At 28.0% G+C, this 23503-nt stretch overlaps 1 protein-coding gene across 2 annotated transcripts in view; it reads right to left on the bottom strand.

The window, feature by feature from the left end:
• LOC142321013 (limbic system-associated membrane protein-like) overlaps positions 1-23503 on the bottom strand; it is a 1017196-nt gene that overhangs the window by 29956 nt on the left and 963737 nt on the right. For both annotated transcript variants that reach the window (XM_075359008.1, XM_075359007.1), the window contains exon 6: positions 11312-11525. In XM_075359008.1, the coding sequence (XP_075215123.1) occupies positions 11312-11525 (214 nt within the window). The remainder of the gene's footprint in view (positions 1-11311; positions 11526-23503) is intronic.

Here is a 23503-nt window from a genome sequence, read left to right as displayed (position 1 = left end):
ACTCTACGTCATTTAATTAAACTAAATTAAATATTTAACAGATATTCTTTTAGTTATATTTATATTTGACCTTGCAGAATCACAGAATAGCTTAAATAACAGCTGATGTTCAACAATATGATCTGATCAAACAAGCAAATGCATATTTTTTTATAGAAAGTATTATTATTATTATTATTTTTTTTTTCAATGTTTATAAAAGGTTTATGATGTATTGGCGTGCATTTCTGTTTTCGTGCTTTTTTTCATCTGTTTTAGAATTCTGTTTTTCATAAAAGAAATGTTTTGTTATTTGAAATATATCAGAATTTTTTATATAAATGTATTGGATATCATCTTTACAAGAACATTTTATGATTGAGTGTGCTCTTTTATAAGTAAAAATTATAAACTTTACTATTTTTTAAAAATATTTTTTATATTCAACATGTTTAATAAATATTTCCTTTAAAAAGTAAGTAATTTTTTTAACAATTCATACTGTCTTCCGTTGATTTTAATTTCTAATGATTCATGAAGAAAGTACACGTAAAGTAATATTATTATTACTTACGAATATCCTAATATATTTTCCTTTTAACACTTTGCGCGTACTGGAACCTTAGATAAAAATAGCAGTTTTTTTTTGTAACATAAATTTTGGAAATTTGTTGTAACTAAATGTTATTGAATTTTTGGTTAATATTATATTTATAATCTTAATATCACATAATATAAGGAAAATCTTTTTTAGTAATTCAAAATTACGATTATTGTACGGTTCAAAAAGGACTTCACAAATTTTAAGGTATATAACATTTTTTTTTAATAACTTTCAGATTCGGTTGAGGTCTCATTTCATAACAAAACACATCAAACTTTGACTCACGTAGTTCATTAGTACCGAATTCGGCCACCAGAGCTGTCAATAATGTTGTTAAAAGTGGATTCATTTACTAGTGCGAAAGGATCCTCGCAATGTTTTAGTATCACGATTTGCAGTCAAAAACTGCAGTTCAATATAATTTTCATAGAGATTACGGTACGGAGTTTCCTAGTAGACATACAGTTTACTCTTGGCAACAAACTTTCGTTGAGACAGGTTGTTTTATTCCAGACTCAACGGCCCGTTCTTCTTCCAGGAAGCAACTGTAAAAGGTATGTGTATTTGGACATGCTTCAAAATTTTCTAATTCCTCAATTAAACGATGATGACCAAAATGGACATCTTTACTGTCAGCAAGACGAGGAACCACCTCATTGCCACCTAGAAAGCCAGATTTACTTAATACTTGATTTCCAGGTCGGTGGATTGGTCGTGAAGGTCCAATTGCAAGGCCACTTCGCTCCCCAGATTTGACCCAGCTAATTTTTTTTTTTGTGGGGTCTCATTAAAGATCGGGTTTATATATCACATTTACCTGCTGATCTTGTTCAGCTAAAACTTTGAATTAACATCCCAATTGTAGAGGTAATCCCCGAATTGCTGGCTACAGTCTGGAATGAAATCGATTTCAGATGGGATGTATGACGCATTACAAATGGAGCCACATCAAACCAAAGTGAATGTTGGTTGCCAAACATGATGTGTTTTTCTACAAAAAATCTTAACCGAATCTATAAGTTACATCAATAAATTTTTATACGCTTTTAAAGTAGTGAAGTACTTTTTGAATCACCCGAACTTGTAACGAGAGAAATATTTATGAAGATTTGTATCCTATAACCACTAAAAGAGCAATAATTTTATAAATATTTAAATTATTTGTGCTACCTGCACTTTGTTTGAAAACTATACATGCTGGAATACGGAATATTAAGTACAAAAGTGTGCAATTTTCGCCTTTTCCCGGTTTTGAAATTTCTACGTCCAACTTAATTAAAAAAAAACTAATGTTAAGTCGATTTAAGAACAGAATTTTGTATATTCGTATTGTTTCTGAAACAATATACTTACATTTTTTCAAGATTGCAATTAATAACAGGATGCAACAGAGCTGTAAAGAATAGCGTAAGTTATTAAAACGGAAGGAAATTCTCTATAATAAAAACAAAAGAACAGTTTTCTTTCCGAAGTATACAGTACAGAGTGTACATCTCTTTATACAATACAGGAATAAACCGCCATCAAATGGCTGTTTCACACTGTAGCTATGTGAAATGACACTACCCTTTCCTAGCGAACGGTCGAGAAACCATACCTTTTGTTTGAACGTGATTGTTTTCTTTACAACTTTTTCCATTTCTTAGTTAACTGAACTTATGAATGTATTTTTTTTTTAAAAGATACGATTCAATGGAAAAATAAAAAATAAACAAAATGTAGCAGTCTATTAAACCAAGACAGTAAACTATTTAAAATGGCCGCCATATAAAATCGAATATCGGAATATATCTTTAAATATTAAATGATAGCTGTACACTGGTTTTAAATACTCCTTTTATTTTTCTTATACGTTCACTCATAACAAATATCTATATGTCTCAGATAGTTCAGTATAGTATTCAACTTTATTTTCTATTTTTAATTAATATACAGTTTTTTTTTTTTTAGAATACATAAAATACTCTGTTTTTTATTCTTACCTTTCCTAAATTTTTAAAAAGTTTACTCTACACATTCAAATGCTTTTTCAAGATACATACATGTGAGTAAGTAGCTTTGTTTTTCTTTAGCATGTAATTGAAGTTTAATTGAATGAAGTTCTAAAACCGCTTAAAATGTTTCCAAGATTCTTTTTTAACTGACTTGATCTTTATTTTGTATGCATTCTTCTATAAATTATTCTAGATGGTAATTCAGAGCCGGCCTCTGTGACGCGAGTGGTAGCGTCTCGGTCTTTCATCCAGAAGTCCCGGGTTCGAATCCCGGACAGGCATGGCATTTTCACATACGCTAAAAATTCATCTCATCGTCTAAAGGAATACCTAACGGTGGTCCCAGAGGTAAAAAAAAAAATGTTAAACTTATAGGTTGGGAATTTTTATACAAATCTGCTCTTGTTTTCTTTGATTGTAAGTAAGTTTCCGTAAAATAAATAACTATTTAGTTCTATACTCTTTATAGAATATTTAGAATATAGTAATTAGTTCTATCATATTTTTATATTATAACAAGCGATATAGAAAGATAGGTACTGACTAGTAAACGTGGTTTATTGTCATTTGTATTTACTTTCACTGTAAAATATATGTGTTAAGTAAAGCGTCATCTACAAAAAGGGTGAATTTCATTGTAGAGCTGTGAGAAAGGATGAATACCCTACGGTACAGTAAGTGTGGGATGTAAGGTGGAAGGGGTCCAGCAATTAAACTAACAGGGAGAGGTCCTTGCCTCATTAGTGTCTATACTATATCCGCTCCAGTTAACCGTTTTCTCTCATACCGTATTCTGTTCAGAATCAACAAAAAAGGAGTAGTTATGTAACTATAGAATTCTCAACACTTCGTCCGGTTGTCACCTACGCGATCAAGTACAAAAAAAATAATACAATACTACATATACGTGATTGCTGCAATATAAAGTGATTTAGTTTGAATGCTATTGAAAAAAATAAGCAGAGCAGAAAGACTGTACCATAAAATTTTCATACATTAATTCATAATGCAAGTTAAATGAAACAGATTTTATAAAAAATAAAAAAACCGATACAAAATCTCATTCCATTCTTCAAATTTCGACTTTTTGAAATCCGGGCAAAACAGTGAGTAATTTCTAAGTTATAAGAAGCTGTTTTTGATTTAGTGATTACTTCAAAAGTGGATATCTAAAGAAGGATTGAAAATGTTCTGTCAATTTTTTTCTATCTTAGGCCTTTACTTAAAAGTTTATTTTATTTTATGGATTTCTTTTTACTGAAAATTTGGATAGGCCAACATATAATGTTACTCTGGTGAAAACCCCGTTTCTAGATAAGACCTGGATCTTTTTTTTTTTTTCATTAAAGTATACAACTGAATTAAAAAAAGCTACATAAAAATATTGTTATCTAGAGCAAAGTATAGCTCTCTAGAATATATGAATATTTATTTTTATTTACCGTAACATTTAGCAAATAATTATCTCGAATATTTGCAAAAAGGTACATCGAGTGGCAGAATGGCATCTAGCTAAATATCATTAAGAAATATCTATCCAATCCTACGCAATGATAAGAAAAAAATAAAAACTTATTTTCACATCGTCTATGAAGAAAAATTTCGTTAAAAACATTCTTCCATTTATAAGTTATTTAGGAAACTTACAAAAAGACCACCGGAAAACTTCTACCATAAAACAAAAAAGTAATCGTTGAAATCAAGATTACTTTGCAAAAAAATAAGCTTAATCAAACATGATAAAAATACAGGTTCGATTTGAAAATCTTCTTTTATTGATGTCGAATGAACATTTAATATGAAAGAATTCTGGAAAACAGATTTTTCTTTAACTGCGGGTAAATAATTCGACATTTTCCTGTTTAATTATTGAATCTTCATTTTTTTTAATTATTGTTAAACTAATAAAATCGAATATTTTTACCGAATCGAAACATCGTACTTCATAAAATATCGATATTAATTACAAGTTAATATCCGATCACAAGTTAAAGTAAGATTACAATTTAAGATACCGATCACAATGAAACATAGATAAACTGGATTTCTACGTTATGAGATCTAGAACTATTACACGTAGGAAAGTGATACCATATAGTTACATTTACGATCTTTGTATCAGAAATACAGAACAGATTAATAAGTCGTGTATGAAAACTAAAAATTGTTTCAGTGTTGTAAAATAAATATCAAAAATATGTAGTCTTCTTTAAGTGCCAATTTCATATTTCTCTTAATGTTTACAATTTTAAAATTTTTATTTATTTTACTGTATCTACTCATATTTATTTTCACCACTACTTATTTATAAAAAAAAATTAAATTTATTTTATTTATAAATTAGTTGCGATAATAAATTCTATATAATAATAGTTTTGAAGTAAAAAAGAGATTACCAATTAATTTTTTTCAAATTTTCATACATCAACTTTGTTGTAATTTGAGTGATTAAGATAAATCATTTTATACCAACTAAGTAAAAAAATGTGCAGCCGTTCTGGCGTTAGAGGGGTAAAAATACACAAACATACTACGATCCTCCTGGCATACTCAAATAAAAATACCTTTTAAACTAAATTTAAATTATAAATTAATATTGATAATGCGAATGCGAATGAGGAAAAGAGAAATAAAGATCGGGGGTAGAAGAATAGAATGTGTACGGTGTGCTGATGACATGGCGGTATCGGCGGAGAGCCCAAGTAAACTAAATAAAATGCTTGATGACTTAAATGAAGCTTGCGGAAGTCAAGGTATAAGGATCAACAAAAAGGAGACAAAAAATATGATGTTAGTTCAAAGTTCAAATATGATATTAAAATAAAAAAAAGGAGAGAATTGAGATAAGATAGGAAATGAAGTTTAAAACAAGAATATCAAGAAGTTAGAAGGCATTGAATAAGAAAGGGAAGACTGCTGTGTGGAAAGTTAAACTTAGTGTTAAGTGATTAATGGAATGTTTTATTTGGAGTGTGACACTCTATGTAGCTGAAATGTGGATGATGAGAAAGGCAGACGGAAAACGAATTGAGGTTTTTGAAAAGCGGGTTTGGCAGAGAATGATAAATGTCAGATAGCAAGACCATGTAACAATTGAAGGAATATTAAGAAGAATCGGAAAGAATAGGAAAATTCTAAATGCGAAAAGAAACTGGCTGGGATATTTTATGAGAAGAAGATGTTTATTAGTGGATGTGATAGAAGGCTTAGTGAATGGGAGGAAAGAAAGAGATTTAAAATGATGGATGGGATTTAATGGAAAATGGAAAATATGCTGAAACAAAGACATTAGAAAATGATCAAACAATATGGAAACAGCAGCAGCCGTGACAGGACCTGCCTTAGTAGCAGAACACTATGGATGAATGAATTACTTAATATTGGTCTAAATTTATTAACATTGCTTTCATAAATTTGCTATCATTTCTTTGTTATGTTCTATTAAAATAAATATATATTTTATTTAGTAAACTGTATAAGCAAATAACAAAGTAAGTAAATTATTAAGATAACATTGATAAGTAAACCGAACAATTAGAAATATTACAAAATAAACATATTTGTCCTATGGATTCATCCCTACAACACTCAATATCTCTAATCATATTTCAACGTCTGTAACACGAATAGAATATTTGGAAGTGTATATTTAAGATTTTTGTGGCAGATTCGTCCTGTCAGGGGTAAAGTTTTACCCCGTAAGTAGAATTTATATTAGTTAAAAAATATTTAGTAAATCTATCAAAAATAACCTCTGTGACGCAGTAGTAGCGTTACTGCTTTTCATACGATGGTTCCGGGTTCGAGTCCCAGTTAGACAAGACACTGCATTTCACACGCAAGAAAATGCATTATAATTCATCATAGTAACTATTTATTACTGGACGCCAACTTGTTGAATGAATATATAAAATTGCCTTAAGTTGAAATAGTATTGTAATAGGCTGCATATATTCAAAATATCTCATCTAATTGAATTGTTTAAAATTTTATTAAATTAATAGAAATTGTCTTCAAAATAATAAGTCAGGATAATGGCAATATAATTCCCAGGGTAATAATTGAGTATACGATCGAATAAAAACGAGTGAAACACTTTTAACAAAGTTAAAATTTATTTCTCTAAAAAGTTAACTAGAATAAAAAAAATATATTAGCATCCCCATCGCAACTTCCACCGCGCTATATGATTACTTACGTCAACCGTTCGCGGTCAGGGAATGTTTAGCCGGTCAGGGCTTTGCCCCCTGGACCCCCTAAGTTCATTAAACTAATGTTTGTGAGAATAATAATGATGAACTCTAACTCTTGATAATGATTGTTTTATATATTGAACAGAGTTCAATATATAAAACTATCACTCTAATGTAATTTCTTCAGAGAAACAGTTTGGTTAATAAAGGACCCACGAATTAGTTTTTAGAATCCCCGTTGCGGCTTTGCACGTGAAATATATAATCAGAATTAAAAACATAAATTACCATTAAATTGCTACCAAATCTCATAAAGATTGATTCAATAGCGGTAGCATAAAATAGTAAAAAAAATTATGTTCTTTTACCCCTTAAAATATTAAAATGGTTTAATGTTTAACGGTTTTATCCCTAAAACCCGAAAATGGTTTTTAGACATCCGAAGATAATTTTCAAGGCAAAATTGAGTGGATACCTCGTTTAGTATAGTTAGAAATGGGGAAAATTTACAATCATTATTCGAAATATTTTTTCTTTTTGCATCCCTTTAAAGATCGAATCTAAAAAAAATCCAGAAACAGGCTTTTAGATATTCACATGAAGATTAGAAAAACTAAAAATCAAGTAGATATATTCATTTGTTACCAAGTAATTAAAAAAATGGCGGTGTTTAAAATATAATTCAAAAATCCATTTTAACCATTGAAATTCCAATTTAAAAATCAAAATCTAGAAATTTGTTTTTAATTATTTACATGAAGATTATACACATCAAAAATCAAGTTGTTATTTTTATTTTTTACTGAGATATTCAAAGTACATTAAGCTTTATAGTTACTCCATTTTAACCCATTAAATTTAGAATTTAAAAATTAAATCCTTTCGTAGCATGCACTTACATCTAAGAAGAATGTGTTCATAAATTCAACTTCTGTAGTTTTTTCTGGGTGTTATGCACTCGTGATACGTTCTTTTATTTATATATTTTCGAATGCTATACAAATAAAGTGGAAAATCAAACTACGCTCAAAACTGTTTAAAAAAATTTCACTTAAAATCTAAAACCAGATGGAAATTTCGATTGTTAAACATTACACATTAATGGAATGTTACCTACGTATAATAAAAATACAAAATATTAATTAAATATAAAACACTTCCGAAACACTATAAAATATGTTTTTCTTACAGTGTTTAGAATAATAGAAAATCAAATATATCTTAACGTTTCAAATGATTCTCCAAACTGAAAGCGTGAATCTTGCTTAAAACATTCCAAACCATTTCATAATCTTCTACTGAAGAGCCAATCGAATTGGATACCCAATTGGTCTCCATTTATTAACAATAGATTTTCTGAAACATTACTGAAAAAGTAAGTTTCTAAATATTTAATTAATGTTTATTACGTACACTTTTTAAAACTTTTGTGTCTTTAAAAACAAATATTTTGTTCAGTTTCCTTGAAATGCTGGGGGTATAACAAATTTCTGCGGTTCTATACTAATATGAGCCAAAACGAATTTTATTCTATTATCAATCTTTCTTTTTAGTTTGCCCTGCGTACCGTAAATTATAACTATTTTCTTTACAAACTAAGCTAGCTATAAAACTCCTCTTTTAATGGATTTAGTATCTTAGAGTAAACGTAAAAATAGGATAAAGTAAAAACTTGTGATTGTTACAAATATCTTTAATCTTTTTGTTGTAAATAAATCATGTTTTGCGTAAATAAATCTTTTAATGAAAATCTGACGGTGCATTTCTACAATACAGTAAATATCGTTTATAGTGACATCGGATATAATGACATATCAGATATAGTTACTAAAAATTTGTCTCTTGGTTAGTTTTGTATGCTGTTAATATAAAAACACAGTATATATATTGTTTATAATTATTATTATTATAATTGTTTATAATTATTTTGTTTATAGTTACTAAAAATTTGTCTCTTGGTTAGTTTTGTATGCTGTTAATATAAAAATACAGTATGTATATTGTTTATGATATACATACTGTATATTGTTACATCGGTTGTAGTGACATATCGGTTATTATGACTTATATTTTCAAAAATTTATGGCTTATTATGACGGACGAAAGTGACTCGTCAGTAACGTAATATATCATTGCATTGTATCTACAGAAATATTTTGACGGTTAAAATGAGCCACCTTTTCCTTTTTACCTGCATATGTACTATTGTTCTTGTTTTATTATTTTCTTCCTGTACCAGATTATTGTAAACTGAAGCAGCCACACTCAGTTCTTAATCTTTTGCTGAGCGTATTGTCTCGTTCGAGTACAATATGTATTTTATTTTACGTATCCTGTGTAATTCATTTAATAGTGACTTAATTTCGATTTCCCGATAAGCATTCACGATAGAAGAAAAGGTGTACACATTATCTGGCGGTTAGAGAATGATAAAATAAGTACATTACACAAGAATTAAGCGTAGGTCATTCGACAATATCGGTGATATGGAGAAACCGTGAAAAAAATAAGAAAACGATTGAAACAGATTCTATGAAATCAAAAAAACTTACGGCCTAGTAAACATATTGATGAAGACCAAGCGCTGTTAAAATGGTTTAAATACCAGAGGGGTACTGGTGATATCCCTATTAGCGGCCCTATATTACAAACTAATGTGAACGATTTTTCTGAGAAATTCGGTAAACCACGTAAAATAACTTCAACTTGGATACAACGGTTCCGTCAGCGTCACGATATTGTGTCCGGGAACCGATGTGTCAGAAAAGTGATTAAAAACCATTTGGCCAAAATGAAAAGAGGGCAATTTGGCCGAGAAAATCTATAATGCTGATGAATCCGGTCTTTTTTTTAAACTGATGCCAGAAAGAACTCCTCGGTTTGAAGGTGAAATGCGTTCGGGGGGAAAATTATTAAAAGAAAGCCTAACAGTACTAATTGCAACAAATATGACTGGAACTGACAAAAATATTTCTGGTTATTGAGTTATTGCCAAAAGTGCTAAACTTCGATGTTTTAAAAATTTGAAATCGCTTCCTGTTTCTAAGAAAGTAACAAGAAAGCTTGAATGACAAATGATATCTTTGCGACTTGGTTACGAAAATGGTACCGTGAATTAAAGACTGAAAATAACAAAATACTATTGCTCATTGACAACTGTCCGGCTTATCCACACGTTTGAAAATCTGTCGTGTACAAAGTTAGTGTTCTTGCCACCGAAAACAACAGTAGTCTTACAGCTCTTAGATCAAGGCTGATCAAGTCTATAAAAGTCCACAAAAAAACACCTTTCTTTCTTTTTCCTGTTTTGGAACCCAACCACTAAAAAACACCGGTATTCGGTATCCATGATAGTATTCAAATCCGTGTAAAAATAACTGACTTTACTAGGAATTGAACGCTGGAACTCTTTACTTCCAAATCAGCTGATTTCGGAAGACGCGTTCACCATTAGACCAACCCAGTGGGTTACTACAAAAAAAACCTAATTTTACAAATGATACAGTGTTTGATAGATGTGTTAATGAAGAAACAAAGAGTATTTGTTTTGATTTAGAAAAGAACCTTCAAAAACACGAAATGTTCGAAATAAAGCAAAAATAACCAATGTTTTACAAAAAAATGTAATTTTTACAATTTTTCTATATTTTCTTTTACTCTACCGTATTTGTATTTATTATTCCATATCATTGTTTTTTTTCATTATTTTATTACGGAAATAGATTACTTATTATTTTTAATGATTATTATTGTACTGAATTACAATACTCGTGGAGATGGCATATTATAATACCACTAAGCTACCTAAACATCGGTTATTGTGACTATCGATTATAATGACCTAAAATCGTCAGTTCCTTGAAGATTATTAGATATGAAGGATACGGTTGAAAGATATGATTCTTTGAAGATATTAACGATATTTACTGTATTTACATCCTCATTTCAATTAAAATAAATTTCAAACGGATAATCATAAATTATAAAAAAAAGTTTGTTTTTTAAACTAATTTTTTTTTTTTTTTTTTTTTTTTTTTTTTAATAATGCTGTTTTGACACAGATTTAGATTTTGAAAATAAACTTAAAAGTATTTGACTTCAAAACAATATGGACTGTTCATATATGAGTGCTATTATGTATAAAACTTATATTTTAAAAGAAAATATAAAATATTTCAAAAGAAGTTGCCAGATGTCATTTTTAATAATATTAAAATTATTATTAAAGGGGATAATACCACATGATATTGTATTATGAAAACAATTTATTTAACTAAATTTAAAGAGTTCATTTTCCAAGCAAAGCAGTTGAATGCAGCCAGAATTAATCTGTTTATCCAGAAACAAAAAAAAAAACCAAATAATGAGAAGGAGAAAATTAACCGAATAGTTGATTACATAACCAGTAAATTAATTAAATAAAGTTTATTTAATAAATTTTTCATACCTGTAAATAACGTTAACATCATTTATAGATATAAAAAATAATTTATGCGATAATAATAACAATAATTTATAATAACAACAAAAATAATAAGTACCTTTGGAGACGTATACGTAAATTGTGTCCTGTTCAGTGTTTGAAGCACGACATGAGTAGTTTCCCGAATCAGCATGTGTAGCATGATTCACAATTAATCTGCTGTGAGTTTTAGGTCCTGGTTCAGTGCTCACTGTAACACCACCTCTAGCCGTATCATAATTTATCATCCGATCGTTATGATACCAGAACACATATTGAGGTGGCTGTGGACTCTGAAACAAGAAGAAATTGATTTTTTAAAATTATTTGTAAATATTTAATAGAAAAATTGGATATAATAAAACGTTTCAAAAATATATGTTGATAACTCTTGCTGAATTTGAAGTTTTGAGAATGCTTATTTGTTTCAAAATTTTGTAAGAAGAGTTACAGTTAAAAACAAACAATCTTAAAATAGAAAAATTTTAAAACCGTTAAAATAAAAGTCTCGTCAATAATGAAAATCGATGAGGAAAGAAACTTCAAGCAATGGGAAAATATTTTTATGAAAATTAAAATTTCGATAACAAACTGAAAGTTGCAAAATGTAGAAAAGCTTTCAAACAGTTTTCATTGAATTTATATGGTGCCTGAAATTTACCCTTTTCTAATAATAGTAGACCTCATTTTCTTTTTTTTTTAAATATATAATAATAATAATAATAAAAGGGTTTATGATTAATTACAGTCAAATTATTATAATTATTTTTTTAAAAATGGAAGCGCTATAAAAAGGAAGTAATAATTTCGTCCAAATTAATTAATTCCTTAGACAATTTTTTTGAATCGGCGCCTACTTCTACAAAATTAATTTCTACATACGAGTATAATATAAATATTTTCTATAATACTTCATAAAAACCAATATCGATATTACATCAATGCAATTCATATTTATTTGCTTTGGTTGCTTTTCCGTTTGCATTATTACGTCTTTTTATATACTCCATCTATAAATTCATTCAAGTACCACATATATATATATTCTGACGCCGATTCAAAAAAGTGTCTAAGGAACTAATTAAGTATTTGGACGAAATTATTTCTTAATTTTTTGCGCATTTTAATGCGATTCCATTTTTTTAAAATAATTAATTCATAATTTTCTGTGTCTGATTAATAACGATAAGTTATTAATAATCACATAAAAAAACTTTTTTTGTGATATAATGAAGCTGCCTACAGTCATTGGTGTTTTGTTCAACCTCCTTGGTGTGAAGCAGAAATAAATTTATGGCATCAGGTTTCATATTGTAAGCTAATAATAAACATGAGACAAAGAAATGACATGGAATTCATTGATTTATTAAATAACTTGCGCTTTGGTGAGGTTACAAATGACCAATTAGAAATGCTTTACGAAAGAAGGATGGTACCTTTAACAGACGAAATTGCAGATGGAAATGTAAGAATATTCCCAACCATTAAATTAGTAGATGAATATAATCTTAGTATGACCAATATGATATCAAAAATCAATAGAGGTTACATTATTAACGATATTGATGAATTACGAGAAGCTGCAACATATGGGTAAACACCCCCGGGAATGTTATCCGGTAGCATGTTATGTTACAACTTTGGTGGCTTGTTAAGAGGGTTCAAGAGTTATGTTAAGGAGTAATATATCGATTTCTGATGGTCTAGTTAACAGCGCTATTGGAATTTTAAAGGAATTCAAATGGCCTGCCTTAAGAAATGAACCAACTAGAAAGCGATGAGTTACCAAAAGCTGAGCTAATAAATTTTGATGGTGAAAAATAGGTACAAAAATGAAAGATGAAGGCATTCACCTATTACACCAGTAAGTACAACGTTTCATACTACTAAAGCATGTGAAGATGTAGAAAAACGTACGCTATCTTTAATTTTAAACTGGGCTGTAACAGTGCAAAAATTTCGAGGTACAAATTAAATAGAATTGTAGTAGATATGGGGGAAAAAGTATTTGAAAAAGGATAAGTTTATGTTTAAGTCAAATCAGAAGCTTAGATGGTTTAGTCTAGTTGTTAAACTTAGTTTCCCGACCTTGTGAGAAACCGAAAAAGACCATGTAACGTGATGCACTTATGTAGAATTATAAGATTCCAGATTCCTACTCTCCATACCGATGTTGTATATTATTTATAATGTATACTGGGTCTGAAAGGTTTAAGAGAGATATCAAGATTTTTGTTGATTTTATTAACGGTACTAATATGTACAGAAACACACAACATTACCTGCCCTGCAGAAGACCATATAAAATCATCTAACGTTTTTTTTTTTTGTCTTCAGTCATTTGACTGGTTTGATGCAGCTCTCCAAGATTCCCTATCTAGTGCTAGTCGTTTCATTTCAGTATACCCTCTACATCCTACATCCCCAACAATTTGTTTTACATATACCAAACGTGGCCTGCCTACACAATTTTTCCCTTCTACCTGTCCTTCCAATATTAAAGCGACTATTCCAGGATACCTTAGTATGTGGCCTAAAAGTCTGTCTTTTCTTTTAACTATATTTTTCCAAATGCTTCTTTTTTCATCTATTTGCCGCAACACCTCTTCATTTGTCACTTTATCCACCCAAGATTTATTTCAATCGGATTAATAAGAAAAAAGTGCGCGAATAAACATAAAAAAAGAGCATACGAGTCGAATACATAACCTCCTTTAAACTCTGTGAATAAACATAATACTTAGCAGAAAATATTCTATCATAAAATAGCATAAATATGCGATGTGTTAAAACATTAGAATTACAAAACTTTGCAATATATTTAAGTAGTTTGTTAAATTCAATAAGTTTAATAAGTTAATATTGGATAATAATGTATTTCTTCATCTTTTCCTCATTTACAAAAATGTAAATACTTTATATCTACTTATTTATTTATTTCAGAAATATTAGAAAACGTTGTAATAAAATTATTTATTTTGAAAAATGGACGAAAAAATGGTTAAATTAGATAACATCAAAAGTTGGTAAAGAATTTGGAACTACTAGTTTCAGCGCATAAGTTTATTATTCCCAACTAAAATTTTGAAGAATGTCCCAGTATTAATAAGGAAAAATTAAGAAAAAAATAAATTAAATCCATTTTAAGCCTGATTAAAACAGTCAAAATTTGTAGAAAGTAAAAAAATAATAATTTTAAAATAAGTTTCTAAAGAATAAAGTTTTACAAAATTATTTCTAAAAATCTGATGCGGACATCACATAACTTCCTTGCTACATTTATTAAATTATATATATATATATATATATACACATTTTTTTTTTTAAATGAAAAGTACATAAAATCTTATTTCATTAATAACTTCTGATATAATTTCATATATATTTTTTTTTATTGTTATAACTAAATTATTATTTAAAGTTTATTTTTTTACAATTAGAGGTTAACTAAATTATTAATAAATCAATATATTTAAATTTTAAAAAAAAGTTAAAAAAAAAGAGATGAAATTGGATTTGAACCGATGTGCCGTCCTCTTGTAAGATCCAAATATTTCATTAATTAAAATTTTATTTGGCTATAACTCTGGAATCAATGAAAATAAGTACCACTTCTGATACATCGTTGAAAAGCTCTTAATGAGAGCTTATTACTGCAGTTCAGAAAGTCCAAAATCACTTTTTTTTTAATTTTGGGCTTTTTTGTACACATGGTCCAACCGTTTGCAATCAAAAGAGGAGGTGCACAACTAGATGTTACAACAGTCCTAAATTCAAAATTTCAAGATCTTACGGCTAATCGTTTTTGAGTTATGCGAGGTACATACGTACGTACGTACGTACATACGTCACGCTGAAACTAGTCAAAATGGATTCAGGGATGGTCAAAATGGACACTTCCACTGAAATCTGAAAACCAAAATTTTTCGCGATCACAATACTTCCTTTACTTTTGGAAGTAAAAATCTATCAACTTTACAATTTACTGAGGTAATTCTGATGTTCTTTTTTTTTGTAAGTTATAAGGAAACAGTAATAAAAGTTTTATGTAGTCTAATCGTATTGAGGTGTAGTGTTACCACAAAATTTCTTCACCACTTCAAATTTTATAACACATTTTAATAGAAATAACCGACCAGATTCTCAAATTGTCACACCAAATATCATGATTTTTTTTATTAAACCAGTACTATGAAATAAAGCAAAAGAGAGGCAACACATCTGTATACAAATAGAAATAGATAAGGATAAATAGAAAATGAATATACACGAATAGAAAAGGATATACAAAATAAAGAATTTTTTTATGAAGTATTTTAACATCTTAAAACGTAGAAAAACTTAAAATTCTGCGAGGCAGTCATTTTCCAAAAAAATAAAAATATTCTGATACTTAATTGTATCCGGAAAATTAAAGCGAAAATATAACACATATTTAACCACAATATTTTTTAATTTGTAGGCTTTGAAATGTAATAATTTAATAAAATTTATTTATCAGCCTAATCTTAAAAAAGAATAATAGTGATTAGATATCAACGACCAGTTTCTAAATGAATAAATAAAAAATTAATTGAGTTCATAGTTATCTAGAAAAAAAAAAAAAAAAAAAAGATTAAATAATTATATATTTTAAAGAAAAATAATTAAAAATGTTGGAAGTGTACCTAATGAATTTTGTTATTCGGTGTCCATATTCTTTCGTAGCAAAAATTTCATGAGATTTACGTATAGTGGAAAGGGAGATTACACTTTCCATCATTTTATTTTCAATATATATAGATAGAGATATGAATTACAGAAAAAGAAAAATACAAAATCTATACTTGATAACAATGTGTTCTTTTGGGTGTGAGCGCGCGCAGGAAAGAGTTTTAATCTCGTAGAAATGTCTTATTTTTAGAAAAAAAGTGTCTCATGTAACTAATCCACATAAATGAGAGTTACTTGGAATACATTTATAAATTTTAAAATTTATTTTATAAATTCAAAAGTTCATTAAGCTACAGTGCTATGTGAATAAATTATAAGTTTAAATTGAGAAATGCACAAATAAACATTTTTGGTTTTAACAAAATAGTAACAGAAAATTGAATTGACATGGTTAGGTCTTTAACTAGATTGTTAAAGAGCTAAAATATTTCAGTTAGCTGAGTTCGTAATTATTATAAATGTATGCTATGACGTAACACGGTTACAGAACAGGTATTAAGTCCTACACAGAACTAAAGGAGTAAATTGTGAATTAAATTTGGGTTGTTTATTCCCTAATTTTCATATGAAGAGATTTGCCTAATAATTTAGTTTAATATTTGATGCTGTTACTCATAAAAGAACAATATAGGATATATATATATGAACCGGGTAGCTGAAAAGTAACATACACCCTCCGCTAATTTTTTTTACAATTGAGATAACTGGATGCGGTTTGCGGCATTCTTCCTCGTAGTTGAAGTAGCCCTTCCTATGGAGGGGCTTCAATGAATATTTCACTGTTTTTGATTTATTGGCGGCAGTGATGGTGGGGGGGGGGGGGTAACTCAAAAATTTCAAATGGGACCAATGGTCATTTGACATCATTTTAAAGAGATCGATCAGATGAAAAAAATAATGTAATAAAAACTAAATTCTATTTTCTCATTCCAAAATGGCAGCCAAAAATGTGTCTGTTTCAGATACCTAAAACGACTGTTGTACACTCCCCTTTTTATTTTATTGTTAGGTCCCGATTTTCTCTTTGGAAATCTTCACCAATAAGAGAGGCTAACTCATTTTAGATTATTCGGCCCTCAAGGAGCGGGTGGGAAACGGCTCAAAATTTTAAATGAGACATATGGTCATGTGATACGTCGTTTCAAAAGTCTTTGTGAGATAAGCAAAACAGTATCAAAGAAATTAAATTCTCACTACTTAAATCAAAATGGCGATATATATATATATATATATATATATATATATATATACATAAAATTAAATAATTTAAGTATATTATTTTATTTATTTATATATAATTTATTTAAATTATACAATTTTATTTAATTATATTTTTTTTTAAATCTTTATAACCGAATTTTAAATTTAAAAAAAAATGAATAAAAAGCTCGTGTGTACTATCTACGCAAGTAGGACGTTATACTTCTTTGGCGTGAATAAAAAAAAAAACTTTTTTTACGCATTCAAACAAATTTGAACCGAGTCAAACGATCGATAGACGACATTAAATACCATGAATAAAAGTCTGAATAAATAACACTTAAATTAAATTAAATAATATTAATTATATATAGTTTAAAAAGTATTGAATAATTCCTTGTTACATAAAACAAAGTTCATTGAATATATGTTGATTAATTAAGTTCCATTAATTCTTCGGATAATGACCGAGTAGGTACGAGAGTTATCAGTGGCTTATGATATGAAAAAAATATAAAACAAATAGTTTTATTTCATAATAGTGTATTATATAAAAAATTTGTTTTCGGTAAATTTAAAAATATGCATTCAAAATCAAGAACTTATCTGATGTGTGCTATATTCTGTGACATTAAAAGATATAATTTTCCTCATAAAAAAAAAAAAATACTTACATAAATACAACCTCAAATCTTAATACACAATTTTCGCAAAAAATATATATATATATATATGAATGATATATATATATATATATATATATATATATATATATATATATATATATATATATATATATCATTCATATACGCTGCAATATAAATAATGTTTTATGAATATGAACAATATTCACAGTTTCAAATATCCGTCTTCAGAAATCCGTGTATATAAATATATATTTATTACGACTCAATAACTGTTATGTTAGAACAAGTGCTAATCAGTTAATTGCAATGAACAACTGACTGAATTAGACACTATACGCATGTGCCTGCAAACTTATCCACTTGGACCTGCGCAAATCTTCATGGTGTGTTACATCGGCGCGTGCAGCTTCCTTTAACTTGCTGAAAATACACTGATCAGTTTTTACTAACGCGCCAAAAGAAGAATAACTTCAAATATTTTTAAATATGCTTTTAAACAAATCTAAACAATGGATTACCCAGTAAACAAAAATAGAAGATAATTTTGTTTTCAAAGAAATAATAAGTATAAAGTTGTCTATTTTCACAAGATCTCAATGAAAAGCATCGAAATTGGTTTTTTGTGATATGCTCGCATCCCCTTAACAAATTTAGAAAAAACAAATACGATTACGTCCCATATATAGAAATATTTCAACCAAATTTGAAGAAAATCGGTTTGGTCAATCCTGCGATTAAGATCAAAAACAGTGCGACACTCATACGTACGTATGTCATTTTTGGGTCTAAATTAACCCTAAAATGTAAATATTTGCAAAAAATCATTTCTGACATTATCACCATACTGTCTCCTTTAATAGGGCTGTTCTATGTTATAATCCCTGTGAAAGGAAAGATCAAAATACGAAACAATTTAAAAAAAAGCAACATCTAAAATGACAATAAAAAATAATATTAAATTCTCAAAATTATATTTTTTTCATGGAATCATCCAGTTAATTTTAATAATTAATAATGCAATTGTTTGTATGTAATTTTAACCGCCTGATAAAAATTTAAATTTACAAAAAATTTAATATTAGTTTTTTACAATTTACAGCGATTTTTAATTTTGTTGAATCTTTAAAATGTTTATTTTGTTATATCTATTGAAAATTTAAATAAATTATTTTTATCATATAGATCTCTGTGGTAGCATTCTTGCCTTTCATGTGCTGGTTCCGGATCTGAGTCCTGGGAAGAGATGGCATATGTTTGCATGCTTCAAAAAATTAATTTCATCATTCCATTCATCGGCAGCTCTTATAGGGTGCCAGCCAGAATAAAACAAAATATAGAGGAATATAATTGGTATTGAGCTTTTTATCCTTCAAGCCAATTATAGAAATTTAATACAACCATTGATTGTAGATATTCAGTTGTATCAACAAAAAATACATACATGAAAGAATAGAAAAAAGAACTGTGTACATTATGACAGCCGGAATCTTTTACTGGAAAATTTCTTCTTCAAAATTATTGTTCGTGAATATTTTTAAAACTTATTTAATATTTTTCTTTCTTATAAGCCCAGCATGACTCGTAGGGCAAGACATAGGAATAAATTTTATTACAACGATTTTAATGTTGAAAAACCTAAATGCAAATTACTTATTTACTTTCTATCACAATTCATTTGCAACAGTGGTATATTTATTTTTCTTTTTATTGCTAGCCTCGAACAAAATCATTAATTTCAGTGATTCAAGTATTTAAAACTATTTATTTTTATTAATTTTCATATTTAGTTATTTACTAAATGATTTTCTAATTCAATTATTTAATTATATTTATAATTCTTTCATAAGAATTTCTCAAATATCATATATTTTAATAATTTTATAACTGCTTTTCATGTATTCGCATCTCTACGTAAAAAACAATTCGCTTAAATAAGAACTGAATTAACTAAAAAGTAAGAAATAGTAAGGAAACAAAGTAATAAGAATAAGTAAGAATTAATAGGACAATTAGTTGTTATTAATAGTTTTACTTAGCATATTTATATACGTAAATATATTAGGTTTGGTGAAGAGGCACGAGAAGCTACTGCACTCCTCATTTACCAAAGTAAATCTGGCATGGAGATATTGTATATTGTACTTGGGAAGGTCGTCATTTTTGGGATTATACTTTTCTCGCTATCAGGTTGTCTTCAACAATTACGACAGTAACACCTGATATACATAGTTATAACACCTGACAGTAACATCTGATTACATAGTTATCTCATACGTGGGTAACACAGTTTGAAATTAAGTTGTCACTTTAAATATTCTTAATATATATGTAAAACTTAGCTGACCGTAATTTTTTGAATAAAATGTTTATATTATGATATTTGTTACTTTTAGAATCGCTGTCAATGAGAAAAATTAGCAATAAAAAAAAAAATAAGTTAAAAATTATAATACCAGAAAATTTTTTTTACTTTTTAGAACTGAAACGGGTCCATTTCTATTAAGGTAAGCGGGTTTTGGAATTTTCTTTTAATGTTTTAATTTTAAAAAAATAGATGGAGGTAAATTATTATAACATTAAATTTGGCCCAAAAACATATTTCGGAGTAATAATTCTACTCTACAAACTACTGTAAAAAGCCCGTAAAGAGGCAGTGGTGAAACGTTTACACAGAAGACCACCCGTGCTAAGATTTTAAGAAGTTATTACGAAGTTTATTAGTTATTATATAGCAACATACTAAGTGTATGACGTATAAAAGAAATAATAATAATACGTAAAGTATTTTATTGTAATATAGACTTGAATGTTGTATTTTATGAAATATAAACTTTTTTTATGAAATATATTTTTTATTCAGATACATACAATTAACATGTATTTCTATTTATGAGTATTTTTTAAAAATAATTTAACTACTATTTTAACGTAAGCCGCAATTTTCAATTATAATTCTAATATATTACCTTTTTATTATGTCGGTGAAATATTAGTAACCTTAACTTGAAAATTCCGTCTCAATACATTTACAGTCAGGCGAAACTCCGGTACACCAATAAATAAATAAATACTGTAGCAAGAATTCCCTTGAGCTCGATAGAACCTATCAGCTCTAGCAAGTCAGGGAAAAATACATAAATATAGCACAATGTAACATACCCTAGGCGATTGAGTGAACATCCGCAGCGAATTTGATTGGACAATTATTTTTCAACAAATGCAATCTTTATGAAACCATCGGAAAACCCATCCAAATGGTCTATTCATATTTTACTATAATGGTGGATTTATGTCTTCTATTTTTTGCTACATTTAGAATATAATAGTTATACTTATAGTAGGTGTAACCATAATTTTAAGATGTTTATTAAATAATTATATAAACATTAAATAATTTACCCAAAACACACTCTTCCAAAATATGATTGTCTATAATTTTATTATAAATTGAATGCAATTTACAGTGAACTTTTATATTAATTGATAGAAAAAAAAATTATTTAACCAATTTGAACAATAAAACAGTTATTGGTTCTGAGTTTTTTATTCGTTATCTTTTTTACTATTTTTGTATTGTTACTAATTGTAATTATGAAATGCTTTGCACACTAGGATGTTTAGTTTAGTTTATTTTTAAATGATTGGTTTATTTGATAAGATAATAAGTCATTATTTTCAAAGTTAATTCAACATTAAAAAAAAAAGTTATTTCTCCGTAAAAATAAGAGTAATATTTTGAATATTTTCAAACAAATAATATAATTTTATATATATTTCATAAAATAATTGACGGGAATATTAAAATACGTCTAATGTGGATGGTAATATGTGTTAATAGTAATTATTAAGAGAGTCACCTCCTCTGATACGGTAAATATAAAACAAAAAAAAAACCATTACAGAAGAAAGTAATAGATAGATTTGTAAAGATAATAATCTTATTAAGGATAAGAAGGGTGAACTAAACCGCAGATTAAAATCACAATAAACAGCCATTTGGTTCGTTATAAATACAAAAGACTACAGAAATCAGCCAAATCATAGGTAAGCATAGCCTGGAATTAGTCATTAAATTAGTTTATTTGCAAAGAAGTTTTTAAAAAAATGTACTTTGAAAACAGGAAATTAAATACTGGAGAAATTTACTACATCAATATTTGAAAGTTTTTCAAATTTGATATTCTACAATTTTTTTTCACCAGATCATTTTTTTTTTTTACTAAAATACTTATCGAGCAGAAAATTACAAAACCATTTGAAATTTAAAAAGTTTCATGAAATTAGTTAAATATTGTTTTCTTTAAACTTCATCAATTCATAATTTTTAAAAAAATAAAATGCATCCTCTCAATGAATTTAGATCAGACATACCAGCTTCATTCAGGTCACGATTAAATTGATATTACCTTATAAAAATAAGTTTATTCTTTCTGTTTCGTTTAACCAGGTTTTGTTCTTGCATAATCCAGTAGAAACATAAATCGAGTTAATATATACTGAATTATTGAGCTTATTAAACATACATAAAATATAAACATAGTATTAAAACAATTGAAGTAAGTCAATTTTTTGTCTCAAAATAAAATTTACAATCGGTTAAACTATTACAGAAACCATAACTAAATATGATCATTTACAATCACATGTAGAGAGGCTTCCGTTGAAGCTCCTCAAAGATTACATAGTAATATTCTTACACAGGACATTCAATCTAAGTACACACATAAAGTTGTCAGAAAACTGTACCACTGCTGGCTCAACGCAAAATAAAAACAAGTAAGGATTAATAAACATGAGAAATGAGATGCTGAGAGAAAAAAACTAAAATTAATAATGACTAAAACTGAATGAACTGAAGTAATGAATAAATAGGTAACACGGTTGATGTAGCTCAAACTCAGTCATCAAGGTCTAACACGTGGAGTCATTTTAGCCTTCTAACGTCTTCACTATAACTAAATAATTTACGTGATTGTTTAGCTGCAGTTTATATTTTGTACAGAGTCGCTGTAATTTTTTTTGAACATCCGGTAAACCCAGATATTCGTGTATATCACAGTTTCTTACGAATCAAAGCGCTTCTGTTTTGTTACTCAGTAATTTATTTTGGAATCGTATTATCTCGATGATGCTGCTGCTCGTAGTACCCCAAAACTGGATCCCATAGGCCCAAATCGGTTTCAGAATAGTCGTGTACAACTGCTTGATAGATACTGAAAGTTGTGATCTCCTGCTCAGCATTTCCTTAAACTTATTATTCAGTTTTCTTTCTTACGTGGACTATCCAAAGCAAGGAAATTTACAGATAAATATTTAATAATTATTTACATATGTAACATAGTGTTTGCTAAAAATAAAATCAGATATTTCCCCTGCAAGCGAAAAATATTAATATCTCGAGAAAAAGTTTCCCGATTTTGATAAATGAAATACCAAAATGATTTTTGAAGTTCGTTTTTTGAAAACGTATTTCTTACAGGAATAATTAAAATTATTTTTACTTAAAATTAATATAAAATATGGCATTTTCTTAGTTTAAACTTTACTGATAAACGATAATGGAATTTTGTTCATAAATTTTTATCTAAACCCTTTCGTTAAATTCATTAAATAAATCGATAAAGTAATTATCCAAATCGGCCGAGCGATCTCTGAGTTTTAAATTAACATCCACACCGACATATTGTGAATTTTATGCAAAGAGATATTGA

This window comes from Lycorma delicatula, chromosome 3 (genome assembly GCF_047948215.1).
Source record: "Lycorma delicatula isolate Av1 chromosome 3, ASM4794821v1, whole genome shotgun sequence".
Classification (NCBI taxonomy): domain Eukaryota; kingdom Metazoa; phylum Arthropoda; class Insecta; order Hemiptera; family Fulgoridae; genus Lycorma; species Lycorma delicatula.
The sequence above is the reverse complement of the archived record's forward strand: the minus strand, read 5'-3'. Positions and strand labels throughout refer to the sequence as shown.